Source organism: Thunnus albacares, chromosome 7 (assembly GCF_914725855.1).
Source record: "Thunnus albacares chromosome 7, fThuAlb1.1, whole genome shotgun sequence".
Lineage (NCBI taxonomy): Eukaryota > Metazoa > Chordata > Actinopteri > Scombriformes > Scombridae > Thunnus > Thunnus albacares.
This window is the reverse complement of record NC_058112.1, coordinates 24,722,494-24,747,936: the sequence shown is the minus strand read 5'-3', so window position 1 is coordinate 24,747,936 and position 25,443 is coordinate 24,722,494. Positions and strand designations below refer to the sequence as shown.

At 40.3% G+C, this 25,443-nt stretch overlaps 1 protein-coding gene across 1 annotated transcript in view; it reads left to right on the top strand.

Annotated features, from left to right (window-relative positions):
- The window catches only part of pparab (peroxisome proliferator-activated receptor alpha b), a 33,191-nt gene extending 8,275 nt beyond the window's left edge, over positions 1-24,916 (top strand). Inside the window, exons 2-7 of the mRNA XM_044355484.1 lie at positions 5,693-5,941; positions 8,486-8,649; positions 11,402-11,540; positions 16,654-16,853; positions 20,118-20,571; positions 20,743-24,916. Coding sequence (XP_044211419.1) covers positions 5,734-5,941; positions 8,486-8,649; positions 11,402-11,540; positions 16,654-16,853; positions 20,118-20,571; positions 20,743-20,987 — 1,410 coding nt within the window. The 5' untranslated portion in view covers positions 5,693-5,733 and the 3' untranslated portion in view covers positions 20,988-24,916. The remainder of the gene's footprint in view (positions 1-5,692; positions 5,942-8,485; positions 8,650-11,401; positions 11,541-16,653; positions 16,854-20,117; positions 20,572-20,742) is intronic.
- Positions 24,917-25,443: the final 527 nt, after the last annotated feature.

Sequence of the window (25,443 nt, the reverse complement as noted above, 5' to 3'; positions counted from 1 at the left end):
GGTTCTATATTAAAATTAGATACTGAGATGAAAGTAAAAGGGATAATTTAGTTCTTAACACTTTTCTGGATCTCAGTTGGCTTGACCTGTGGTGGTAACAGATTTATTATGTGTCAGTAAACATATCAGCCAACACCATGCAGCACCATGCCAGTGTTTTCTTTTTCATGTTTTGGCCCATTTACTTAAAATCATGTATAAATGTATATTTGAATCTCAGCTATGAGGCCAACATGGACACAGCTGTGTAAGCACAAAGTGCTCAGAAAATGGAAATGTGAACAGTTCCTTTGAAAATGGGCAAACTTCATCTGCTGATGATGCTTAAAATCATGTAATAGGATGATGATGAAAACTCCAGAACAGATACTAAATGGACCTCATGATGGGACATGCTGCTGTGTGTTTAAGACATTTGAATGTATTTTTTTCAACCTTTCCAGGCAGCCATTGATTCGGTTCATTTACATATGTGAATGTGTTAGCTAACGCTTGAAACTGAAATTGTGTAATCCCTCGCATCAAGTTAATATTTTTCAAAGTTACATTATCATTATGAGGTAATATAGTGCAGATGTTTCAAATCAATCTGCATTTAAACTGCATTACCACACAACAATAATGTAACATTGACAAAAATGAATAGAGACTTCATGGTAATGGATAACACAACTCAAGCAAGTTTCAACAGTCTGTTAATAGACTTTCATATTGCACAAATGAATGGAAACCACAGGATGTCTGGAAAGTTGAGGCACAATACATATAAAAATATACAACTTTATAGCGTGCATTTGTAATACATGACTTATAGATTAGAAAGCAACAGACAAACACACCGGTATGGACTTTCAAGTCTAAAAATAGCATCCCAAATTAGCAGTGTGCTGGACATTAAACTGTCACTGACCCTGAAATGACAAGGTAAGTGGCCTGATAACAGAATGATTGAACTGTTATCTATCATATGGCTCATCTGTCACAAACTACAGCTAAAGTCCAATGTCAGTCACTTCCCCGGCCTGTACTTTGGTCAGTCTCCATAATGATAAGAGGGCACCGGCCAGCATATCAGCTCTGAGTGATAAGGGTTCACTTGAGTGTTTACTCTGCGGGCACGGTCTGAGTTGACCTCATAGAACTCTTCAAACAAATGGTCACGCAGAGCTGGCGGGACAGCCCCATCAGCCCATATTCCTGCTCTAAGACCACTGTTATGCCCCCTGGGGCCCTTCGTCTTACAGGCCTGACAGCACTCAGACCACAGGATGGGTGGATTAAACATTAACCTGTGGTTTGGTCAGTTTGACACACACACATACACAAACACACACTGAATGATCATACAGAATCTTGGAAAGAGCTGGAAGTCATGTTGTCAGAGGCAAAAGTCGCATGAAGATTTTCAAGTTTGTGAATGAAGAAGGTAGGGTGATAGAGTTTTGTTTACTTTAGTTAATTTAGTCTTTGACGAAACACATTTTATAGATTGGTGACAATTCTGAATTTATTTGAACACAGTAGACAAATAGTACATGAGCTATTTATCAGGGCTTTTTTTTTCTGTTTTCCTTGCCAAGGTATGTACTCCTGTACTTGCACTGCAGTGTTTTCAGTAATGTTTTTTTTCACACCTTGGTGAAACAAGCTCATACACACCTCTGTTGTCTTGGTCTGATGCCAGCTTTATCTTTATACTGTGTATTTGTCATCAAACTCTTTGCCGTTTATTGTCCTCGTCCTTGAAGGATTTGGAAAGCATATATCTACTGGACGCCCCAGAGACAATACTTATGGAGGCTGTGTGATTATACCCTCTCAGCAATCAACTGTGGCCAGATACCCATCATTGTGGATGTGGAGATGTCACAGGAGCAGATAGGATGATCCCTTTGAGTGATGAATATCACCGCTGAGACGTTAAAAGAGTATCAGCTCAACAGTGCGGGTGATTTTTAGATCATTTTCTCTAAGATTGAAGATAGCGGTGTAAACTGGCTTCATGCTGTTCTATGTCCTCTCCTGTGGGGAGAGTAGGGGGCTGTCTACATCCCTGGGTCATGTTCAGAGTTTATGTGCCTCAGCCAGAGCTTACTAGCTGCTTCATGGCCTGTCTGTCTAATGTAGGTCTTGACTGCGATTGATGTGCGTAACGTGGGGAGGGGCTTAGTGACCATGTTAAGCAACTGTGCAGAAATCCATCGGACGATATGGATTATTTATGCTCCACTGGTGCATCCGGCCCTATGATCACTGGTACAGACTTCCTAATACACATTTAACCTATTTTTGCAGCAAACCATAATGGGATTTATTGATTTCAATGAGAGATTGAATTCCAGTGGTAGTAGGTTGTAGTTGTCTTCATATGCCTGCTGCCCGCCTTTCACTGTTTCGATGTGTGATCTGTGTGTCGGCATTGCCATGGCATCGCCATGGCGACCCCAGTGGCTCTTGGTCAGCGGCCTTTGTCAATGTAACCCCCCATCTCCCCTTTTAGACCCTAACCCAAACCCTAACACACACACAAACACATATGACCTTGCTCATCTTCCACTCAGTGTGTGCAGTGCCCTCAGCAGGCTTGGTTGAGTGAGCATAAGAGAGGTCTTGACCTATGGGACAAAGGCTTGCTGTTACCGTAGGAACGGCTGTTTTCTTTCTCTCTGCTTCGAGCACATTGCTGATAAAGACCTTGTAATGTAGCTTTACTGACATTCCTCTCCACCCCCCATGTCTCTCTCTCTCTGTATGTCTCTGTCTCAATCTCCTAGACCTCTGTAGTCTGCAGCTAAGCGGCTCTGTGTTTACATTCTCAAGTTGTATGTTGGTGACAACATGAGGTTAGCTCGGTCCATCAGTTCATAGCTGCTGGAAGGGGGTCATGAGTTCAGAAAAGGACTTGTGTTGCATATGTTATTTAAACAGAATGTCATGCATGCTCTAGGTGTCTGTTGACACAAAACCGCGACGTCTACTCAACCTTACACTGATCTATATCTGCACTGTGTCAGCAAATATGTATATGCACTCAAAAAGTCTCTAATTACTTCAGGAAAAAATAGTTCTTGAATGAGTTGCAAGCACAAATTGATCTTATCTTAGCGCTAAATAACAACTCACCTCGATTAATGGAGTGTTATCTGAACAGACAGCATGGATGTTAGTCAAGCTGTAGCCAAGACGCTTCTTTTATTTTTCCCCTTGAAGCAGTATTATAATGAGACAGTGCTGAGTGAAGTGAGTGTATGAAACAGGATGTCCTCTAAAAGAAGACCTGAGGGTCTGGAGCTGGAGGCTGAATGCTAAAGAGGTTTGCTTTATTCTTGCAGAGCTAACACTGCCTCCATTCAGAATTACAAGTATATTGTAGAGTGAGTAGCTCACATATCAGGCTTCTTTCCATGTAGAGTATAGGAATCTCCTTTACTATGAGGTTTGGTTCAGTTCTTCAGGGCTGTGTTTCCTGATGATGTATTTAGTCATTTATTGTTTCTTTACTGATTAACCAAAACATTATGTAAGAACAGTCAGTTGACTGTTTCATTAAAATACTACTGCTGCTATATTTATTAATTGTTGTGTTGTCTTTCCCAATGGCTCCAACCTTGAAAAGTTTGTATTTAAATTCATGCATTTGCCAATAAACAATGCATCGTTAATTTCCAATGGTTTTAATGGAGGATGTAGTTCTTTCCCATTCAAGTGAAGACTGATTATAACATCTTTGACCTCTATTCGCCAGAACATGCATACCATGTTACCATTAAAATAGCACTCCACCGATTTTACACTTGAGGATCAGTTTACTCATCAGCTTATGAAAATGGCTGTATAAAGTCTTCGTGTTATCAGGGTTATTTCGGCTTTAGCCTAGAGACTTCAAAATTTTAACGGAAACTTGTCGTGTAAAGTTTGAAAGATGTGGGCATTTTCCATGAAAAATGCTATTAAGTTGCATTATGGGAAACGTGAGATCCAGAGTTTTTAGCATTTGACAAGGAACTAAAAGTCAGAATATCTCAGCTTCTGCTGCACAAATTTTTTTTTTTCCTTTTTTTTGTTCAATCTGACCATGGGACAAATACTCTAACTTGGTGGAAGTGCAGTACCATATCACCAGAATAGCCCTTTCAGTTCCCTCTTGAATATTTGGAAAAAGTTGAAGATTGCTGACACACTTGTTTTCAGTGCATGTGCAAATAAACTAATTGTTATTCGTTCCACCTCTGTTATGTGCCATAATGATAGCAGCAAAAAGAGTTATTGGTGTAAACGTACCCAGCATTTCGCTATGTAAATTTACTCAAAGTTTTATTTGGGAATCTGTGATTTATTAAGGAAAACTCAGTGGTCATCCATATCCACATCCATCCATATTATACCATTTTGTTGGACCTTGAGCTTGTTCTTGCTGTTAGAATATATTTATATATGTTTCAGACTTTGAGTTATATCATTCATCTGCTTTTTTTTCATGCCACCTGCTAATCTCCTACCAGCCCTGGAAGTGTGTCCCTGTTTGTCAGTGGTCCAGGTTTTTGCAGTTTTTTCCTCTACTAAAGGGTTAGAATGCCATAGACAGAGAGATTAGTTACTATTTTTGATTTGCCCTCTGCTTTCAAGCAAAGCTACATGAAAGTTCTCCATACTGTACTTTCAGTCGCTGCCTCAATGGGATGCCATTCATTTCTGTCGTCAGATCTTTTAAATAGAATCCCAGGGAGTACTTAGGGCTGAAACTTTTTGAGTACGCCGTCACTCTCTCTTCTCAAATATCTTACAGTACATTACACAGTAAGGGGTAAGTTAAGGTTAAACTAAAGGCGGTCATGTGTAACAGTGTGGAATGACTGAGAACAACCAGCAGCTGCTATCTTATAGCCACCCTCACCCCACTTCAGCCCCCCTCCTACTGCGTTTGATGTTCTTAGCGGGGCCTGATGGAAAAGGCTTACTGAAGATTGACCCAGTTTACATGCGGATGTATGAAGTTTGAATATGTGATGTAAGGTCCATTCCTTCTGCCAGTCTTAAGCCACAAGGCAAGCCCACTTCTTAATCTTAGTGCACCTTCAAGTATAGCTCTGCAGCTCCTCCCAGTCCCCACTCTGCAATTCAGCAAAATCTCACCCAGCTACAAGCCTGTCTGTCATGTCTTTTCGGGGCCAAGCCCAGACCCAGCCTTCACATTGTAGCGCAGCCTAAGCCAGCCCAGTGACCTACATTTATCCCTCCACCTCTCTTTGCCTCACTCTATCTGTCCTTCGGTCCTCTGTCTTTCTCTTTCTGCAGCACTATAAGGTTTGAGAGGATAAGGTTACTGTATTTGGATTGAATGGCTCAGGGGACTGGAGGGGCTTGTGTTGTGTCATAGGATATGTCCTTCATTCCTTCATTGCCTGCTGATCCACTATAGCAAAATGCGTCACCTGTTGGTGTGGAAGGCCACACATTGCATCAGCACTACTTAAAAGTCCTAAATGTAACCCATCCATGCCTGAGATAATTCAGTATAATTCTGTGTTGTTGATGTTGATAATGATGTAATGCTGCAGTGAATTTCTGACAGAGGTGAAATCATTGTCTTGACTTTCTCTGTCTGTCTACCTCCCTTTGTTTCTATATCACCTCTTTGACCTCTTTGTCTATTTTTCTCCCCATCACCCTCCCCCTTTATCTCTGTCTCCAGTCTGATGATTGAGAGTGCCGACTGCCCGCTCTTCCACCACGATGGTCGACATGGAGAGCCACTACCACCCCCCTTCACCCCTGGAGGACTCTGTGCTGGGCAGCCCCCTGTGCACCGATGACGACTTCATTGGCGGCATGGAGGAGCTACAGGACATCTCCCAGTCCATGGACAGCAGCGCCCTCAGCTCACTTGATGTCCCAGAATACCAGTACTCCAGCAATGGCTCCGAAGGCTCCACTGTCCTAGGTGAAAAAGGTCTTACTGTCATTGAATTGAAAAATACTGTATATTTAGGTAAGACGTGGTGAGATAACAATGTGGAGTTTGCTCCCACACTGTCATTTCATAGTTTCAAAGTGTCCCCTGCAGCTCAGTATAATCTCCTTGCCATTGTTGATGTTTTTAGAGCAGGGGTCCCTAGGTTTAGCCCTTTAATCCCTAATTTGCTCCAACTGAATGTTCATAGAGGACATACACACACTTCAGCTTATTTAACCTCTCGCCTTTACCTACAACAAGGCTACACTAAAAGCCTTTGACAGCCTATTTTTACTCCGAATGTCTGACTGACCCAATTTTTCTCACCTTTGGGCAGTAGTCCCTTGATCCTGATCAATATGTCCTTGTCTGTCTCAGACTCACTGAGTCTATTGATGCTTTTTCCTGCCCATTTTCTGCCAATTTCCTTCTATGTTTCCTACTTATTTGTTTTTCCTTATATACTTCTCATTCTCTGTACTCCCTCCTTCTAGCAATCTGTCTTCCTCTAGCCCTTCTCCTCGCCCCATAGCCAATGAGGAATTCACACATTCCTCAGCCACCACGCACCACCTCTCAGGAAACATCCACTTTGCTTCCGTGTTTCCTCCTGAATAGAAGTCCTGTGGACATCTAGGAGATTTATGCTACTACCAAATTATGCAACAAGCGAAGAGGCTGTGAATGGTCTAGGAAGATAAACATTTGTTGGAAGAATAGAAGGTATGAGTGAGGGAGAAGAGAGGAAAAGAGAAAAGAGAGGGAACTGGTCAGAGAAGGCATCACGGAAACATTTGATGATGTGATGATGTCATGGAAAAGTCAGTGAGAGGGTGTTTAGGATTTATTGGTGTTTAGGAGTGCTAACGGTGAGAGACGAGAGCAGAAGAAACACTGACATGCTTTTCTTGTCCACACTCAGTCAAAACATGTGCATTTGCACCAGGCCCGCTGCCAAATGCTGTTTATCCCCATTCTGGCGTCTCTCTCCCAATTCATGTGGCTTGACTTAGTGCCACTGTTTTGTACCATTTCGTCTTTGCTATTTGTGTACTGAGCAAGTTCTACCAACCATGTTCCCTTCACAAGGTGGAAATAGGAAACTTTTGGCGACCCATGGCAAACCCCATGACTTGTCATCCATGAGGAATAACAGTAATACTACTCCAACGCTGTTATGCTTGTCACAGGCAACATGCCACAAACGGCATACTATTATCTCTGAATGAATAGGTGCTGTGATGGAACAGACTGTCTTTGTCGGCCCAAAGAGGTCAAACTGTATTTAAATTCCACCAGTTGTTTGCTAGAGGACTATGGCAAAATACAACAGGGCCATCATGTGTTCACCTTTCCAAAGTTATTAATTTGTGCACCGTGCATAAATTACAGAAAGGAAAAAAACATAAGATTGGTCATGTTTACTGAGCTTCACCAGAAATAGAAAGAGTTCAAGAGGACAGTATGCTTCAAGTGAAGGGCTTGTTGGATCGAACAGCATCTGAAACTCCCTCCTCCCTCACCAATTTTAGTAACTTTTCTAGTCCAACGAAATGTGTCAGCAAATCACAGTCTCTATTTTCATTCCTTACACAACGTCCTCTGTCTCTTTTTGCACACAAACAAGTGCAACACCATGAAAACCTTTGAGGAGAGATTCAAAAGCATGCAACATTATCCCCATTTAGACAATTATCACGTCTCGCCCTTCTTTATGATGGCAGGCTTTTGGCCGCGCTGTCAAAATGTTTGCCTTGAGACATAGTTGGATGACATGCTGCACCAACTAGTTTGTTTCAAGCATATCCTGAGATTAGTAAAGAGGAGGTAATGCAGATTCCAGTTATGCTCCATTTCCTGTTTAGAACCTGCACTTGAATCAAAATACTCAGTAGACATATATTATTACATTTCAAAATGTTAAAATACTCAGTAGACATATATTATTACATTTCAAAATGTTAAAGTTGTGGGAAATAGTGCTTCATAGAGAGCACTGTTACAATTTGGTATTTCCAGCTATTTCCCATACACAATAGAAAATATACAGTTATCTCATGAATGTACACATTATCTAAACAATAATGATTAGGACTGCAGCAGCAATGGAAACATTAGATACAGACATCTTCATTGAAGTGTGTTTGTGCCCACTTTCAAATCAGATGTGGTCATCATACCAAGAGTAAGGGGCCAGTAAGGGCCACTGTCCCATCTGATTAAATGCTCAGTCCAGGGTGGCAATATTGTGAAGGTCAGAGAGGCTGGACCTACAGTCTATGGACTGGACTGGTTGAGAACGTCTGGAATTGAGTCAAAAAAAAAACTGTCTAAGTGCTTTTCAGTCAGGTGCTTTTTCACCACTGGATCACCACTTGTGCACAACAAAAGAAAATGTGGTTTGTTTGTGTATTTCTTTGTAAATTGGAAATTCTTAATTGGCTAATCAGTGTGCCTTTTAAGATGAATGCATTGGTCATGGGAATAGTGCAATGACATGTGTAATCAGCTATATACTTGTGTTTTTTCTAGATGCCCTGACCCCAGCATCCAGCCCATCATCAGTTATTTACGGGGTGGCAGCAGGCCAGGAGGACTTCACATCTTCCAGCTCATCGCTCAATCTGGAGTGTCGAGTGTGTGCTGACCGTGCCTCGGGCTATCACTATGGAGTCCACGCCTGTGAGGGCTGCAAGGTGAGATGAAGACTGCACACATAAATGACACAGTCAAACAAGTGGTTCTCTCTTTTATGATACACTTTGGTGAAGGCTAGATAGAACATGTGGGTCTTACTAATGGACCTGCAGTTGTTCAAGGGCATTGTTGTGAAGATTGGACCTGTGGCCATTCTGTTATGGGGCTGCCAAGCCAACCTGTCACATATGCCTCTGACTCTATTTCATCTTCACACCCTACATTGTGTTTTACTTACTTACTAACTAGAATCATAAACAGACCACTAGATACACATTAACCTATTTCAAGACAATATACAATTTTTACAGTATATATATCCATATTTAGAAGTATAACACAGAAGAAAGTAGGCCATGCCAGGCCAGAAATCCAGAGGCAGTGTGTCTTGTGACTAAGGATAACTCTGAAAAGCATCAGAAATAACAGGCTCGGCTTTCACACGTGGTCGCACAATAATCTTTCAGTTAATTTTTTACCAGTCATGTTGAAAAACAACCCAAGGCAGTTTTTGAAGAGTCACCAAAGGACAAAGATTAGGTGTGTGTGCATGTGTTTGTGCGCCTTTGTGTTTATGTGTTAATATTGTGTTTTGTTTTTTTTAATCTTGGTCTTAAATATTCTTTAGTTTTCTTTTTTCGTTTCAATTAGTCGATGAAGGGAACAAAACTGAAGGAAAAGTTGCAGCTGACCCTTTTCTACACCTCCGCACTGTGAATCCACAGAGCTCAGCTAAATGTATCAGTCAAGATAGGAGTGGGTGTATGAATTTCAGGAAGTGATACATAAACTCAGTAATCATGTCAACATGCTGTTACATAAATTTCCACATTAGAGCAACAGGCCACTGAAAATGTGTGTGTGTTTGTGCACTAGCAGAATGACTATGTCTCTCTTTACATGCAATAATGTATGTGTGTGATTGTGTGTCCATTCATCAATATGTAACTGTCCCAGCTGGACAGAGACCTTTGTCAATCCACGGGGCCGAGTGAAAGATATGTGACCTATCCAGGGTGAAGTAGTAGGGCTGTAAAACTGTAAAACCACAAGTTATCACAAAGGTCAAGGTAAATTTGTGTAACTTAAAGTCGACCTATAGGATGGAGCCATTTAAGGCGCATCTTTCAGAAGTGACCTATGAAGTGCAAAAGGGTAACGGTGAAGCCCTGCTGCAATGTGAGCAGGATCTATTGAAGCAGATTTCTTGATCAAATCCATCATGATGCGCCAGCAAGGCATGTCCCGTTTGAAAGGATCCTTCAATTAGGAGAGATTTTAGGCATATTGCCTTTAATACAAATGCAAACATTAGAGAAGTGACTGAAAATGAGGGGCGAGAGAAATGGGGAAGGACATGCAGTACAGATCCACAGCTGGGAATGGAACCAGGGTAGTTGTGATCACAGCATGTGGTATGCATCCAGGCAACTATGTCGCCACTTTTGCCAGGATTTTGCCAATTCCCCTGATCTGTCCTTGCCAAACCTCAGTATCCCAGTGTGTTGTAACAGAGTGTTCAGGTTGTTGTTTGCAACTCCTGAAGTTGAAAAATACCACATGGCCATGTCGTATTAACCAGGTATTTCTGTTAAAATATAGCCCTGATATCTTCACTATGCAAACTGAGATGTTATACCAAACAGTTAGAGTTAGACAAACAAATCCCTGCTCAGTTAAACACTCAAAAATCCAGTTAATCTACTTTAGATTCTTATTTTGATTAGAATTCTGATTAGTACATGGAAATGCCTGACATCACCTTTATCCAACAAAACCCTTCTCACTTCAAACAGCTGGGAAGATCACAGACAAACAAATAAACAAATCTGTAATGTGAAATAACCAAAATAGTTCTAACTGTGGCAAAAAAGTAGCACATTCACGTGTTGTAGGACCCCATCGCCAAAAGCTGGAAGCTGATCAAATTTTCTCCCTCTTATTTGGTTGCGAACAGTAACAGGAGCAGCCTGACCCACGTGATGTCAATGCACTGATCTTTTACGACAGAAGACACGCGGAGTGTCGACATGAAGCCCACATTTCTTTCATGTCACCCTTGTTTTATGTGTGCATACGTGTGTGTGTGTGCGCACGTGAGGTTGGGGGTTAGTGGGTGAGAGTTACTTAACTTATGCTCACATGGTTGTCCATGTAATCCTGTGTAAGCTCGTATCATATGAACATTTGTGAGTCTTTCATAATTGGTGTGGGTCAGGGTGTCTGTATGTGTTTTGGCACACTTGGTGACAGTTTTGGAAAAAAATTGCAATTTGCTATTAAGTATGGCTAAATGTGTTATTAAGCAACTCCCCAAGCTATTTTCCGCCCTCCAGCCAACTGCAAACACACCGCTCGGTCCAACTGTTGTTCGCCAAAGTTAAATGTTTCTTTTTGTCAAAGTTGTGTAAGCGGGGAGAAACTGGTGGCGAAACCATGTATCTGATACTGTCACACACCCTTCATATAGGAATACATAGCTTATTTTCTAACAGCTTCTATTCTATTGATCAATAGTTATTTTTTATGCTAAAACTGGTTGCATGATTACGGAGACCCTATGTACACGATACCTTTCATGTTTTACTAGTTTGTGTTTTTTTTGTTCCTCACGTCCTGCCTGACTGACTGGTTTAGGTTGTCATCCTTACAAATGAAAATAACTGTCAAAACATTAGCAGTGATTACATTTTTTACAATGTTTGGGATTTGAACTTCTCTTTCTGTCTGTCTATCCGCTCGTTCCTTCAGGGTTTTTTTCGGAGGACAATCCGTCTGAAGCTGGAGTATGACAAGTGTGAGCGCCGCTGCAAGATCCAAAAGAAGAACCGCAACAAGTGCCAATACTGCCGCTTCCAGAAGTGCCTGTCAGTGGGCATGTCCCACAACGGTGAGTCCTACGAGGCAGGGCAAGTCTGAGCGGTGCTTCATGCTCAGCAGCAAACACACACATGGTTCTTGTTACTTATAAACACACACTACTTAACACATCACCACAGTTGTGCAGATACTGAGAAAAAAATGAACAGGCATGTACATACATACGTAGCAAAAATAAGCAATCTGACACCACAGTTGAGTGTTACATTGCATGTTCAGGCAAGTCACTAATTGAAGACTAATCCGGGTTATTACGCAGCTATATGTCCCGCTAAAGACCACGGAGAGCTACAACTCGTGCATGTAGATGACATATTCTATCTGTGTCTGAGTGTGTAGCAGCCTTTTGAGTGATGGAGTTATGTTGCATTGCAATGTTTGAACCCATTCAACCCTTTTGGTGCAAATATGTGAACTGGAAAACTGGAAATCACATGACTAAGTGAGTCTGTCCACCTTTTGATTAATCTGTTCTGTCACTACAAACTCCGGTGCTTAATCACAAGCACCAAATGGGCCGGTCCTCCTGAATATGTGACCTCCAGAAAGCTATGTAGGCCACTAATAGCCAGCCTTTCTAACAATAGAATTAAAAACAATCGACAATGACTATAATAATTTTGTTAATGCTAAATAATCATGCATGATGCCTAATATTGTCATGTGATGCATGAACATAAGATTCACAACTTAAACCTTACAGTTCTGTGTAATTTGACACTGGAAGCAACCCTGCACTGTGTTTACAGCAATAATTTCTGCTCCTTGTGGTTCTTCACAGTGAACATTTTTGTTTCTTTGTGTGGCAACAGTATATTTGATATGATAGACTATTAGGGCAGCTGTCAGGGGGAACATTTTATTTATTTATTTGTTTGTGTGTGTGTGTGTGTGTGTATATATATATATATATATATATATATAGAGAGAGAGAGAGAGGAGAAGTTGAGATATTACAGGTCATAATTTTGCGAGACGAAACTAAATCATTATATTGTGTGAATAAAGTTCACAAAGTTCTCACAAATTTCCTCTTTACTTCTAATGACTTTTCTCTTTTAAAACTAAGGCTGCATTTTTGTACCTATGTGACTTTTCCTCAAAATTCTAACTTTATTCCCATATTGTTTCTGACTTCTCAATTTTTTTGAATATTTGCTTTCACTTGCATATGCCTGCACAGTCTGATCACAAGTGTCTTTGGGTTTCAGTCTTGACGGTCACAGAGAAAGAACTTGCACACGCAACAGCTGTTAACACCCTGTTGCTGTTAACACAACATTGTCTTTCCAGATATCCTCTTCAGTGTCACTTATCTTTGTTTGGAATACAGGAATATTGTTGTTTACACTGTGTAAACATACAACATGACATGCTGACCCTTAGACAAGGTCAATATCCTGATTGGAAAAAAAAGCTCTGAAACAGATTTTGGAGATGACGTTTGTGTGTATGTGTGGGTGTGCAGGTGCTTGTTTTTCCCGGTCGGTCGGTGCGTTACTTGTAGAAGGATCAAAAAGGTCAATGCAATCGGTGGGTTTACATATAGACTCTGCACACTTTGCAGATATTCCACGTTGGTGGCAGTGAACTTGTGGATACAGAGCATGGACTGAGCGTCTTTATTGATAACTGGCTTTTTTTTTTTAGTCTCATGGGTTTATTGACTTCAGAGGTTTCAGTGCTTCCTTAAGGTGTGGCCCACATAGTGCCTAAAAGCGCAGCAGTAGTAGTATTTCTGTCAGCTGCACTTCCTCTTACGGTATATGTGTATTGAGTTTCATGGGCCTAAATGTAACCGTAGAGGGCAAGGAAGGAGATTTGAGATGCAAGTGCAACTTAATCTTTTGAGGTCTTGAGGTCTATCAGACTACAGGACTACAGCACTGCTAATTTTGGAGTTTTGTCCCTCTGTTTGTATCGACCAGCAATTTGATTCAATAGCTAAATTTGACTGCATCAGATGATTCTTAACAAAACGGTTCAGTTATGGTTAGATTTTTTTTTTTTTTTTTTAAATATAAACAAACATTCAGACATCATCAGAAAGGGAAAGATTTAGAAAGTTTTGTTTTGTACATGTGAAATTGTCCCATAATGATTAAATTTAAATTAGATTAAATTTATGATATTTGTGTTCAAATTTTAATATATTTTAAGCATAACAGGATGCTCTGTTTTATTTATATAACATAAAATCCTGAATATTGATAAGGGGCAATCATAACATAGATGCACAACTGATTCTGGTGCAGTATAACAAAATGTAAATTCATTGCTGTAAATTTTGAAGTCCTCAAAAGTGAAATTTAAAAAGGCATCGCCACGGCTTACGCCAATAAATGTTTTCTATTCCTTATGTTCTTGTCTGTACATTTTGTTTATCATATATAATGTCAAAGACAATAATTAAAAATGCCTGTCACAATTTCCTAGAATCAAGATGATTTTCCATTACAATCATGTAAATAGAGAAAACAGGGAAAACCAGCAAATCCTCACTTGAGAGTGGCTGAAAAATTGAAAAGTTTTCTGCCAATAAACTTAATTGATTGACTGTTTCAGCACTTATATCAACCACACTACTCTCTTGCTGTCTCCAAAGCAGCAAAGTGCTTTTACTAGTTAATTGTTAGGAAGTTTCCTGAATGCAACATCTTGATATTACACAAAACCTCAGATTACATGCTCACTGATTCACTGCAATAAACTGAAAGTTGTTGCAGTGTGTGGGGAAATCCAGAGCACTGATACGTCTGACTGTAGGGAAGGAGATGCTAATTGGCTTGAATCTTCTTCCACAAATCAGCGGCTGAAACAGACGATTCAGCGGAATGATAGTCCGTCCCCCCCTCCCACCTAGAGCCCCCCCACCCTCCCTGCTCGAATCACAGACTCATGCCCTCACACTGGCTCTTAGGAAATGGACTTATGCTTAGCTTAACATCACTCACTTCCTCTCATCTTAATTAGACTTGGCTCCTGCCCAGGCGCCTGCTGTGGAGCTTTACCAGCTTCAGATGATCCATCCACTTTGTGAGCAGTAATCTAATGGGCCCTCATGCTGTCTGCTAGCTCGGTATCTCATCCCTGCTCAGCCCTGCTCAGTATGCCTGGATTTGTTTCAACAGTGGGTGGCTCTTTGGAAAACAGGGAAATCAGATCTCCTCTTTATGCTTTAATAGTCTCTCATAAATGCAGGCGGCTGGTGCAGTTGGATGTCGGGTTCTCATAGGAGTGTGTTTGTGTGTGTGTGTGTTTGTCTGCGCCAGCCTGTGCCCATTTAAATTGGTGAGGAGAGGTTAAAAGCAGTTCACCTCTAATCTCATTAGTCAAATGGGATCAGGCCGTCTGAGAGATTCCAGTATCCTCTCGTACAAAAACAACTCTTGTATAGTGTTCAAGCACACTCCACACAAGTGATGCCACCTTGCAGCGCACCCCGTAGTGTGTAGAATGTTGTGTCCATTCATAATTTCCTCGAGCTGTAACGCATGAAAATGAAACTTCTTGTAGCTTTTAACGATTCTGTCATCGTTATCCTTCTGCTCATGCTAATCTTCTTCTTTCATTTGTTCTTTATGGAGAAAAAAAAGCATCAAGATAAACTGTATGTCTCTTGTTTTTGTGTCACTGTTCCTCGTTGATTCAGTTTGTCTGTCTTTGCATGTTATCATGACTTTACTGATTCACCTGCGGTTTGGACTCCTGTGTCTTTGAAACTCTGCTAGTTGTTTCATGTTGCTTACCCAGGTGCCCACTTCCAAATGCTGCTAATTGACATTCATGGTATCAGAATCATATGACCTGCCTTTGAAGTAGGGTTTGTAGATGTGATTGAGCATAATATTGGTTAGTAACTGAGATTGTGGCACTTTGCCTACTGTGTTTCTTTCACCCAGCATAGTTTTGATGTGTTGAATATGAGATTTGATCTGAGATTGTTTTACATTTGTTTGATGGTCATTGAGTTTGCACCTTTTGTGCGTCCTAAACTTCAGTGCATGTTTGTGGCTGTTAATTATTAATAAATATTACTCAATTTTATTTAGCCTCACATGATTTTGTGTTTCATTTTGCTGGATGAATCCATGTGAATTCTGCTCATAGGATTTCTCTTGTCCCATCCAGTCCAACTGTGATGATTGAGTGGACCCAATACTTCGGACTAAGTGTCATTTATCAGGTTTCCCAATAGTTCCAGCTGAAGCTGATGAAATTATTCTTTCAGGGACCAGAATACTTCACCAATATACATTTTTCGTGACTCACAGTGAAATATTTTAACCCAATATTTGATCTAAATTTGGATTTCGAGTGTTTCTTTAATGCACGGAGGACTCTTTGAGCTTATTTTCATAGCCAGGGTGAAACTGCTTGCATCTGTAAAACTAGTGCAGACGTAGGTGATGCTTTTGTCTTTGAAAGTACCTTCTATGGTAAACTCGTCTATGTTTTCGTGACCTCTTGGCCTCTTTTTTTGGAAACTGCATCTCTTTTGGAAGACTATTTGGCTTAGATTTATAGTGACTGTCCAGTTCTGGCACTATGCTTTTTGCAGATCTAGTTTCTTCTTAAGTCTTTTTTTTATAAAAGACAGAAGGACTCGATTATTATAAAGCCTGGATTTAGTGGAGTTGTTTTTGAACATTTAATTCCTAATACTGTCTGTCTAATAGCTGTGCAAGCTTTGTTTGGATACAATTGGATACATATTTTTGGAATCATTTAATGTTTTATTTCTCTGCTGATATGTTGTTTTGAATTTATTTTACTTAGTGGAGTGTCTTTGTATAGATTTCGAAAATTATTCCTCCAGATGTCAGCATCTTGAATAATTGATTCATATGGTTTTGTGGAGCTCAAGCTATTTGACATTTTCCAAAACTGATTTAGATAAAAAGAATTTTATGTGCCCATCTTGTTCTCATACTTTCTCTGTGCTCTATTGTGTTCGCTGTCGCTGTTTATAATAATAATATTAAATCTAATACAGACACTGGATTTATTGCTTTCACTATAATATCTTGTATACTGTAAGTTTCATCTGTGATTTGACAGATTTACACTGGCACAAATTGTGTTATCTTAATCTGACTCTCTGTCTGTGGTTCTGTCTGCAGCCATCCGTTTTGGTCGGATGCCCCAGTCGGAGAAGCTGAAGCTGAAGGCGGAGATGGTGACGGGGGACAGGGAGGTGGAAGACCCCCAGATAGCTGACCAGAAGACGCTGGCCAGGCAGATTTATGAGGCCTACCTCAAGAACTTCAACATGAACAAGGCTAAGGCTCGAACCATTCTTACCGGGAAGACCAGCACCCCTGTACGTTGATTAAGAGTAGTGGGTTGGTGAGTGAAAGGTGTTGCGTATGTGTTGATTGTGTGTTCATGGCTCTTTCCTCACGGGTCAAGTTATGTTGCAACTTTTAATTTATTTCTTCCCCATCTGAGTGATTTTAATCTTGTCCTTAGTCCATTCAAAATTTGCAATCAAATTTATGTCTCAATATGACCTGGCAACCAGTACCTCAGAGATTATGTGCAGCCAGCCAATGACAGAAATAACTTTCTCAATCAGTAGTGCAAGCCAACACACAAGCTGGACAAGGAAATGTCTGTTTGCACGGAAACAGTATAAAGAGCCAGTGTATGAGCCCATCACTTCTCCCTCCACAGTCTGTTTCACTCCATTCCTACGCTATTTTCATCACCCGTCCCCAAAAACATCCCGCACCCTTGTTTCTTCAGCGTTCTTTTCTCATTGGAAAAGAGGGGTTGACAAGGATGGGGTCAGGGCCTGCTGCCCAGAATTGTTGTGAATACCCTGGATGGATGTGTGTAGGTGTGAAAAAGGTCAAGAGGAACAGGTCAGACAAAGTGCGCATCCCATGTTCAAACACAGACTCTCTCCCCACTGATTCAAGAGATCAAAGCTTCCAAATGGATAAGCGTCCATTTAGAGTCCAGAGTTAATCTCTGTGGTCTGCAGCCGTTGGAAAGCAGTCAGTTGAAAATGCACACGTTGTTTGATCCACCTTTTGATTTTAGAGTTCATTCATGGTGTCACTGTACTTTTATACAGCAGGAAACTTCCCATGAAAGTCATATTTTGCCATTTGCCAGGGATCAGTGTGCACATGCTGACATGTTGTATTGCTTTAATAGTGAGACCGTATAGCATCAGAGGAAAATACAACCTTCTCATTTTGTTGCATCTCACATTATTTGAAGACCTACTGAAACTGATTTGGGAGATATAATGTTTTGAAATCCTTAAGATACTGTTGAAAGAGGACAGCTGATATAGAAACGGTTAATATGAAATGACTCTTAATGACTCTTAAGAAAAAGTACATCCTCCATCATCAACTCACTTGGCACCGGTTAATACCTGTAAGTGAGCCAGAAGACTTCTGTCAGGTGTGACTCATCAGTGTAATCATCTGGGAGGAACACTGAGCAATAACTGTCTCACTGTTGGCTCTAATCTCTGTGCAGCTAATATCAATTTTATTGTTTGGCTTAACTGGTTTATGAATCACCACCAGCAGTATGTACAGACTTGACTTGATGTGCAAAAACAAAGCAGCTAAAGAAATGTCAAGCTTCTTCTCTTGCTGCTGCACAGGTCTACAGTGTAAACTTGATAGTTTAATGAGGAAAGGGAAAAAAATATCATTAACAAGTTGAAATCCTGTTATTTGTCGAGCAATTGGTTAAATGTTTAGTCTGTAAACTGTTGGAAAATAGTTAAGTATGCCCAACTTTGACTGACTATTAATAGTGCTATGGAGCAATGTTTTTACAAGTGGGTGCCCGATTTGTTTGTATCATGCACATGAACCCATGCCAGCAGCTACACACATTCCTGCAGACAGTTTCTCACTATTCGACTGCAAGCTAGCAAACACGCATGTAAACAACGTATGATTTAAACATTGAAAAAATCAGTTTTGCAAATGTTTTATGAGAATGGAAATACAGTACATTTAACATGTTTGTTAGGCCTCAAGGATACACACAATGCATGTGAATGCAAACATGTTTTCAAGAGAACTCTTCAAGTTAGCTTTAATTCAAGTTCACGTCTTCAGATTGCTAATTTTGTCCAGCAGTCCAAAATGTAAATTCTCATATTCGAGTAGCTGAAACCAGTAAATATTTGGCATTTTTGTTTTATAAGAAGAAATTGTGAATTTGTACAGATGAAGTCAGGTCTCTCCCAACTGATCTGTCTATTGACTGATATGAGAAGGGTTCAGTATAACAAATCTGAGCACACTAAGGATATGCATTGTTGCTTATCTGTAACTGTAATGCTGTAATCTTTTGGAGACAGTGCAGAGCTTCTGCAGAACACACAATATCAGATGTGTTGCAGCAGACAGTCAGTTACAGTGTAGCGCTATCAGTGTAGCACCCCTGACTCTGCTTTTAGTAGAAACTGTGTTCATATTTCCTGTGAAAAAAATGTTCAGCCTACAAACCCTCTTCAGATCCCTGAGGGTATAGCTGCAGAGTCAAGGAGAGTAATTATTCTGTCATGGAAATCTTAAGTGTCAACCAGGGCTGTGGGCTTTGGTCCCTTTCTTTCCCTTTCCACTGAAGTACCAAGGTCTCCTCTGTTGTAATATCAACAATAAGATGATGTTTTTAGGCTCCTTTGCCTCTACAGGACCACAAAGCAGCAGTTCAGGCATTGAGCCCAAAAAGAAGAAAAGTATCTCTTCCAAAAACCGAAGTTATTTACTGTATACAATGTCCATGCGCGTAAGGCCTGTGTAAGCAGTTTTGATGCAACATTGTGTCAAGGCATCCTGAAGCCGAGATAGATCATGAACTCACCTACTTATAGTAAATTATCTGCTAGTTATCTGATGATCAAGTGTTGTGTTGGCTTTGAAGTACTACAAAATTAAACACCTCAGCGTCATGTCCCCCATACCTTCCCTTGCTACTCTAGCCCACGTTTAGCACGGCATTCATGAGTCAGAGCTCTGGTCTGATGTGCAGCAGCAGGTGTAGCTGCCCATCAGATGTTGTAACGTGTCCACTGTGGGAATGGTGACACAGCTAAAATGACCTACTATTTCGGTTTTCCCTCTTTTTTTTTTAATTACAAAAGTGTTTTTGTACACTGGGTTATAGTTTCAAATGAATCAAAAAATAAATTATTTTTGACATTTTGAGTTTTCCCTAGTTAAGCCCTGTTTGCTTATATTTCTAGAAACACTATTTGCACTTCAAACCCAAGTGCTAAGAATGACATCCATAATTACATAGCTGCAGGGTCAAGGAGAGTAATTTTGTCATCGTGTAAATATTCAAGTGTCAATAAGGGCTGGAGGCTTTTCTTTCCATAATGATTATCTGTAAACACAACTGTCACTACAGTTTTTCATGTAGGGAGGTTTGCTGATTCAGCTTTTTCCATATCCATGTAGCCTAGTCGAGTCTGGTCAGGTTTATTTATGTATCCCAAAATCACAGTACAAACTACTGCCTGTGCATTTCAACTGGGAATCCGTTTTTAAACAGGCTTTACGCATATAGTTCATGAGAGTGTGTCTTTCTCCGCTGTTTGCAGCCTTTCGTCATCCATGACATGGACACTCTACAGCTGGCAGAGCAGACGCTGGTGGCCAAGATGGTCGGCTCCGCGGGAGTGCTGAAGGACAGGGAGGCAGAAGTACGGATTTTCCACTGCTGCCAATGCACTTCGGTGGAAACGGTCACCGAGCTCACAGAATTTGCAAAGTCCGTCCCCGGGTTCTCGAGCCTGGACCTCAATGATCAGGTGACTCTTTTGAAATATGGCGTGTATGAGGCCCTCTTTGCCCTGCTGGCCTCCTGTATGAACAAGGACGGACTTCTTGTAGCGTACGGCTCAGGCTTCATCACCCGGGAGTTTCTCAAGAGCCTGCGGAGGCCGTTCAGCGACATGATGGAGCCAAAGTTCCAGTTTGCCATGAAGTTTAACGCCCTGGAGCTGGATGACAGTGACTTGGCTCTGTTTGTGGCTGCTATCATCTGCTGTGGAGGTAAGAATGCAGGGAAAGTGCTTTGATATCACAGACAAGTGACAAGTGCTTTGATATCACAGAAATTTCAAAGTTGTAAAGGTGTTCTTGTGCCATTGAAAAACTTTTATTCTAACAAGAGATTATGTTTATGGAGTCTGATTCTCACTTTTTTGTCTCCTGTGTGATTAGACCGACCAGGCCTGGTGAATGTGGGGCACATCGAGCGAATGCAGGAGAGCATTGTGCAGGTGCTACAGCTCCATCTTCTGGCCAATCACCCCGACGACACTTTCCTCTTCCCCAGGCTGCTGCAGAAACTGGCTGACCTCCGGCAGTTAGTCACAGAGCATGCGCAGCTGGTGCAGGAGATCAAAAAGACAGAAGACACCTCACTGCACCCACTCCTGCAGGAGATATACAGAGACATGTACTGAGGATTGTGGAGGAGTAACCAGGAGAGGCACTCTACGAACCATCTCCTTTTTCAGGGACAGGAGAAGAAGAAGAGTCCTCCATAAGCTAGGGTTGAACCACTTAAACCTCCCAACCCCCCAATGCAGCAAGAGTTAGCTTTGGCTTCTGTCAGCACAAGAGGTCCTATTTAAGCCCAGGCAAAAGGCTGGTGGCTCTCTTGGTTTGACGCAGTGATCTCCACTCCATTGTGTGGACTTTGAGATGTGATATACAGCTGATTGAGCCTCCATCTAGACACCAGTGTATGTAATCTCTGGTAAAACTCTTGGACAAAAATACTAAATGCTACTTTCAATTCGAAGTCTTTTAGGTGACCTCCATGGTTCTTCCTACACTGACCCGAAAAAAGCCCTAAAATGAGGAAAGACAGTGAACTTGATAGTTGCCACTCCAGCAGTATGTTTGATAGATTTTTATACTGATGTCAAAGAGCAAAGAGCCATATTCCCTCACAGTTCTCAGCACCCAAGTGACTTCAGTGGCAGCAGCAACATAAAGACAGGAATGATACCGTTTTCACGCAAGGCAGCTTCTGTCAAATTGGCTATCAACAAAGGGTGGTTATGGTTAGCTATGCACCAGCCCTCTAGCATGTTTCTTCACCTTTCTATACCCAGAGACACAACTGTGGTGTCACTAAGCTCTTGAACATAATCATTTATTTGTACTGTAAGTCAAGCCATACTTTTAAACTTTGTTTATATTGATCGTTAATTCTGGGAATTATCGTTGTGTGTCATATTTTTCCTCTTGCTAACAAGATAGCATGAAGACTTGGTATTGATTATCATTACAAATGACTCAAGTTGCTTCAACAAATGTCCACCAACTACATAGGCAATATTATTTTTTACACTTCACAGTAAGGTAGCAAAATCTTACGCAATTTGAAGTTGTTCAAGACTGAAATGACACACAGGCACAGATTCACTGTGTAAACGCACCACAATGCACATCTGAAGCACAAAACATGCCTGTGAAATGTAATACAATACTATTTTATACTGGACCTCCGTTCACTGCCTTCTTCACAAAACACACGCACAGACGTTTGGCACTCCATCCTGTTATGTGTTGTGGTATTTCAAGGGCTAACACCAAGATAAACCGCATTACAACCTTAAATACCAGCACACTCAAAGCTGATTTGTTATAAATCATTCATCTGTTCCTTAATTTCTCACTCAGTGAAACCCTCCTTAAAGTTAGATCTCATTAATTACTGTTAACATATGCCGTTGATTCAGATTCAGGGGTCTTTTGTACACGTTTTTATATATGACGGTAAGTCAAAAGTATTAATCTACCTTATTTCTTTGAGAAAAATCAAAATGTTATGGAACAATAGATCAAACTATATAGATCATACACTTGTCTTTTTGAGTGAAAATGGGTCTGTGTTGTTCTTGCAGTTGGCTGGTCATTTTTTGTAAGCTAAATCAAAAGATACCGGCATCTACCCACATTTATGGGCTCCGGTGAGAAAAATAAAGCCAGTGCAATGTCACAAGGCATTTTCTGAATAAGACAAGTGTCCGGTGATGGATAAAGACAATGATTTTCCACAAGACTAGGATTTTTTTTGTCTGATATAACTACGTATGTAAAAAGGCCAATCCTGGATTTTCTTGTGATACTTCCCCTTGTAAATGAACATGCTTGAAAGAAGACCTGCAGTACAGGAAATGGTGAAACATGCATGTGTGATAGTTTGAAAAAATATATATCTGAATCTGTAAAAGAATGCTCCCCCCCTCCCCCACACCAATATCTGCTTATCCCACCAAAATCTCCTAAAATCATCATGAATTTATTGAAATTCAGTCACCTGAAATGGACCTCGTCTTTAGAATTACGTCACGTTGTATAGACAGAATGCACTGTACATAGATGAAATCTCACACCGACTGCTCGCCCCAACTTTTAACTCTTGAGGTATACAAGGTACTAATGATGATCAACTTTTGTATTCCTCTGTTTGGTAAATACTTTTAAATGTTTGAAATTGTACAGTAAATGTAGTTATGTACTGTATGTTCTTTTTTGCTTAAATGCCACATAATTGTGTTTTGATTGAATTGGATCATATTTTTATACTAAAGTATATATGTATGACTAAATCTGATAATTGTTTTTTTGAAATGGCACGACTGAAGAGTGCAGTGTAAATAGACTTAAGGGTAACAGGGCAACTGGTAATCTGAATATCCATAGATCTGAATCCCATTGGGGACATTCCTTGTGTTATTTTTTAGATAGACAACCATCATGGCTGCAATATGCATTCAGTTCCTTTCAACTGAACTTCATTTGTGTTAAATCAAGCGCTTATGATTTAAACTGATGGCCTATGTGCACTTTGCAGGGCTGCACGGGCTCACGACTTTGCGGTAGTTGATTAAAACTTGACCTCCATGACCTTTTGGATACAATGAAAACTACAGCTCAGCTACAGATCATACAATACTGATCTTCTCTTTTATACACTGTTGTCAGGTTGCACATAAAGAAACAAATGGGGTAATATATGCACAGGATTTCATCATCACTATCAGAAATGCTCCATAGTTCCCTCCTCATGTTGAACAAACCAACCTGTTTTGTTTTATTTCTTTTGACACATCACATCTCTGTTGGTGAAACAGAGAAACTGAATGCACTCATAATTTGCCATTTTATCACCCGCTATAACAGTAAAGAAGATGCAGTAAGGAAAATGCAGTATATATTGTTTTGTAATCCTGTTTTTGTCACACTTTTTTGTCTGACTTTTCTCTCCTCACTCGCTGCTATATTGTACTATCTCACCAAACATGTTTTTATGCCATGAGTAGATTACTGACCTTTAAGCTGCCTCTTACTTATATATCTTCACACAGAATGTCAGTCCCACACGCAGAATTCATTCAACGCAGCTCAGTTTTTTTTCCCTTTGCAAATTCCTGGAGATCTCGGAGATCCCAGGTATGCTTGGGGATTATAACCACAAATAATCTGTGCCTTAGCGTGTGCCCATGCCATAAAACACTTGAGATTCAGATTAAGACTTGACTTGTGCACACACACACTTTTAGAATTATACACTGTTTGGTGTCTGCAGCTAGAATTAGCTGTTTCTGACACAATCGGGCAACGCAGACAGGAAATCATGTCACAACAGATTTAGGGTATCTATCCTGTGTAAACGACAAAAAGACAGAGGCTCAAAAGTGCTATTGACATTTTACCGTACAAGACCGTAACAATGAAGGACTAGCTTTAAAAATAAAACAACAAGAGGAAAACAAAATGATTGAAATGCTACAGCCTGGCCCAAGAGGAGAAGTCATGTAAATTTGTGATGTCTGCTTACCCTTAGGAATGTCTGTTTTGTGTTGAATTGACAAGGGACTTTTTAACTTGTATCAGGGAAACCTAGTCTTCCTTTGTTGAACTAGCTCAGGACATAGAAAGGTACTCTTCTTCCTTTTCTATCTCTGTCTCTTTTCTCCGTCTTCTTTTTTCTCTCTGGAATGAGTTCATAGTTTTCTGCCTTACAGCACACAAACACCAACAACAATATTGATTAATATGACCTTTTATTTTATTTTTATTTTGTCCAAAACTGACAGAAAAATGTTACCAGGGGGCAGTAGTGATAGGAATTAGATATTTGATTTGTTTTTTTGTTTTTTTGTTTTTTTTTTTCCTCCTGGATTTCACGGAGTTTGTTTTTGTGGCTATGGTGTCATGCAAAGAGACAACAGAGACTGTCTTTGGATGTGATGTTATTGTGTACTGTGGCTTGGTAACAATACTGTAAATGTTTGATGAATGTATATCTAGTCATTTAAACAATGAAACAAGTTGACATTGAATGGATTTAAAATAAAATGATTTTAAAATCCAATATGTTTTTTTGTTTGTTTGAATTTCAAATCGACAGTGCTATGAGTTAATATTCAATATTACTATTAATATTCCTCTAACACCCAAGGTAGGCTTCTATGGTTAAGATATGTATTATTTGTTAGTATAAAACCCCACAGATAAAGAAACATAGAGAACAAATTAAAATACAATGCCTAGTCTATTACTGTGGGCTGTTATGTCAGTTGGGCCTGATGCAAGATCGCCACCCATTGGTGCAAAGTGGAACCTGCTATTGCCATTATAATAGGATGATAAAGCTTTGCTGAGCTGTGAAGTGAACATATTTCAGTTTAAGGTAAGTACCTGTGTGTGAATTTGTGTATTGCATTTTAGATCTAAATGTGACACATATACTGTATACACTTCTGCACTATTATTCCATTTGATCGATATTTTATATAGTTATTAATGATTTGATATAGCATGACAGAAACGTTTGCATGTGTGCAATGGTAGCACTACCACCATATGAACTGCATTAGATCATGTCGAGCTCTGTAACAA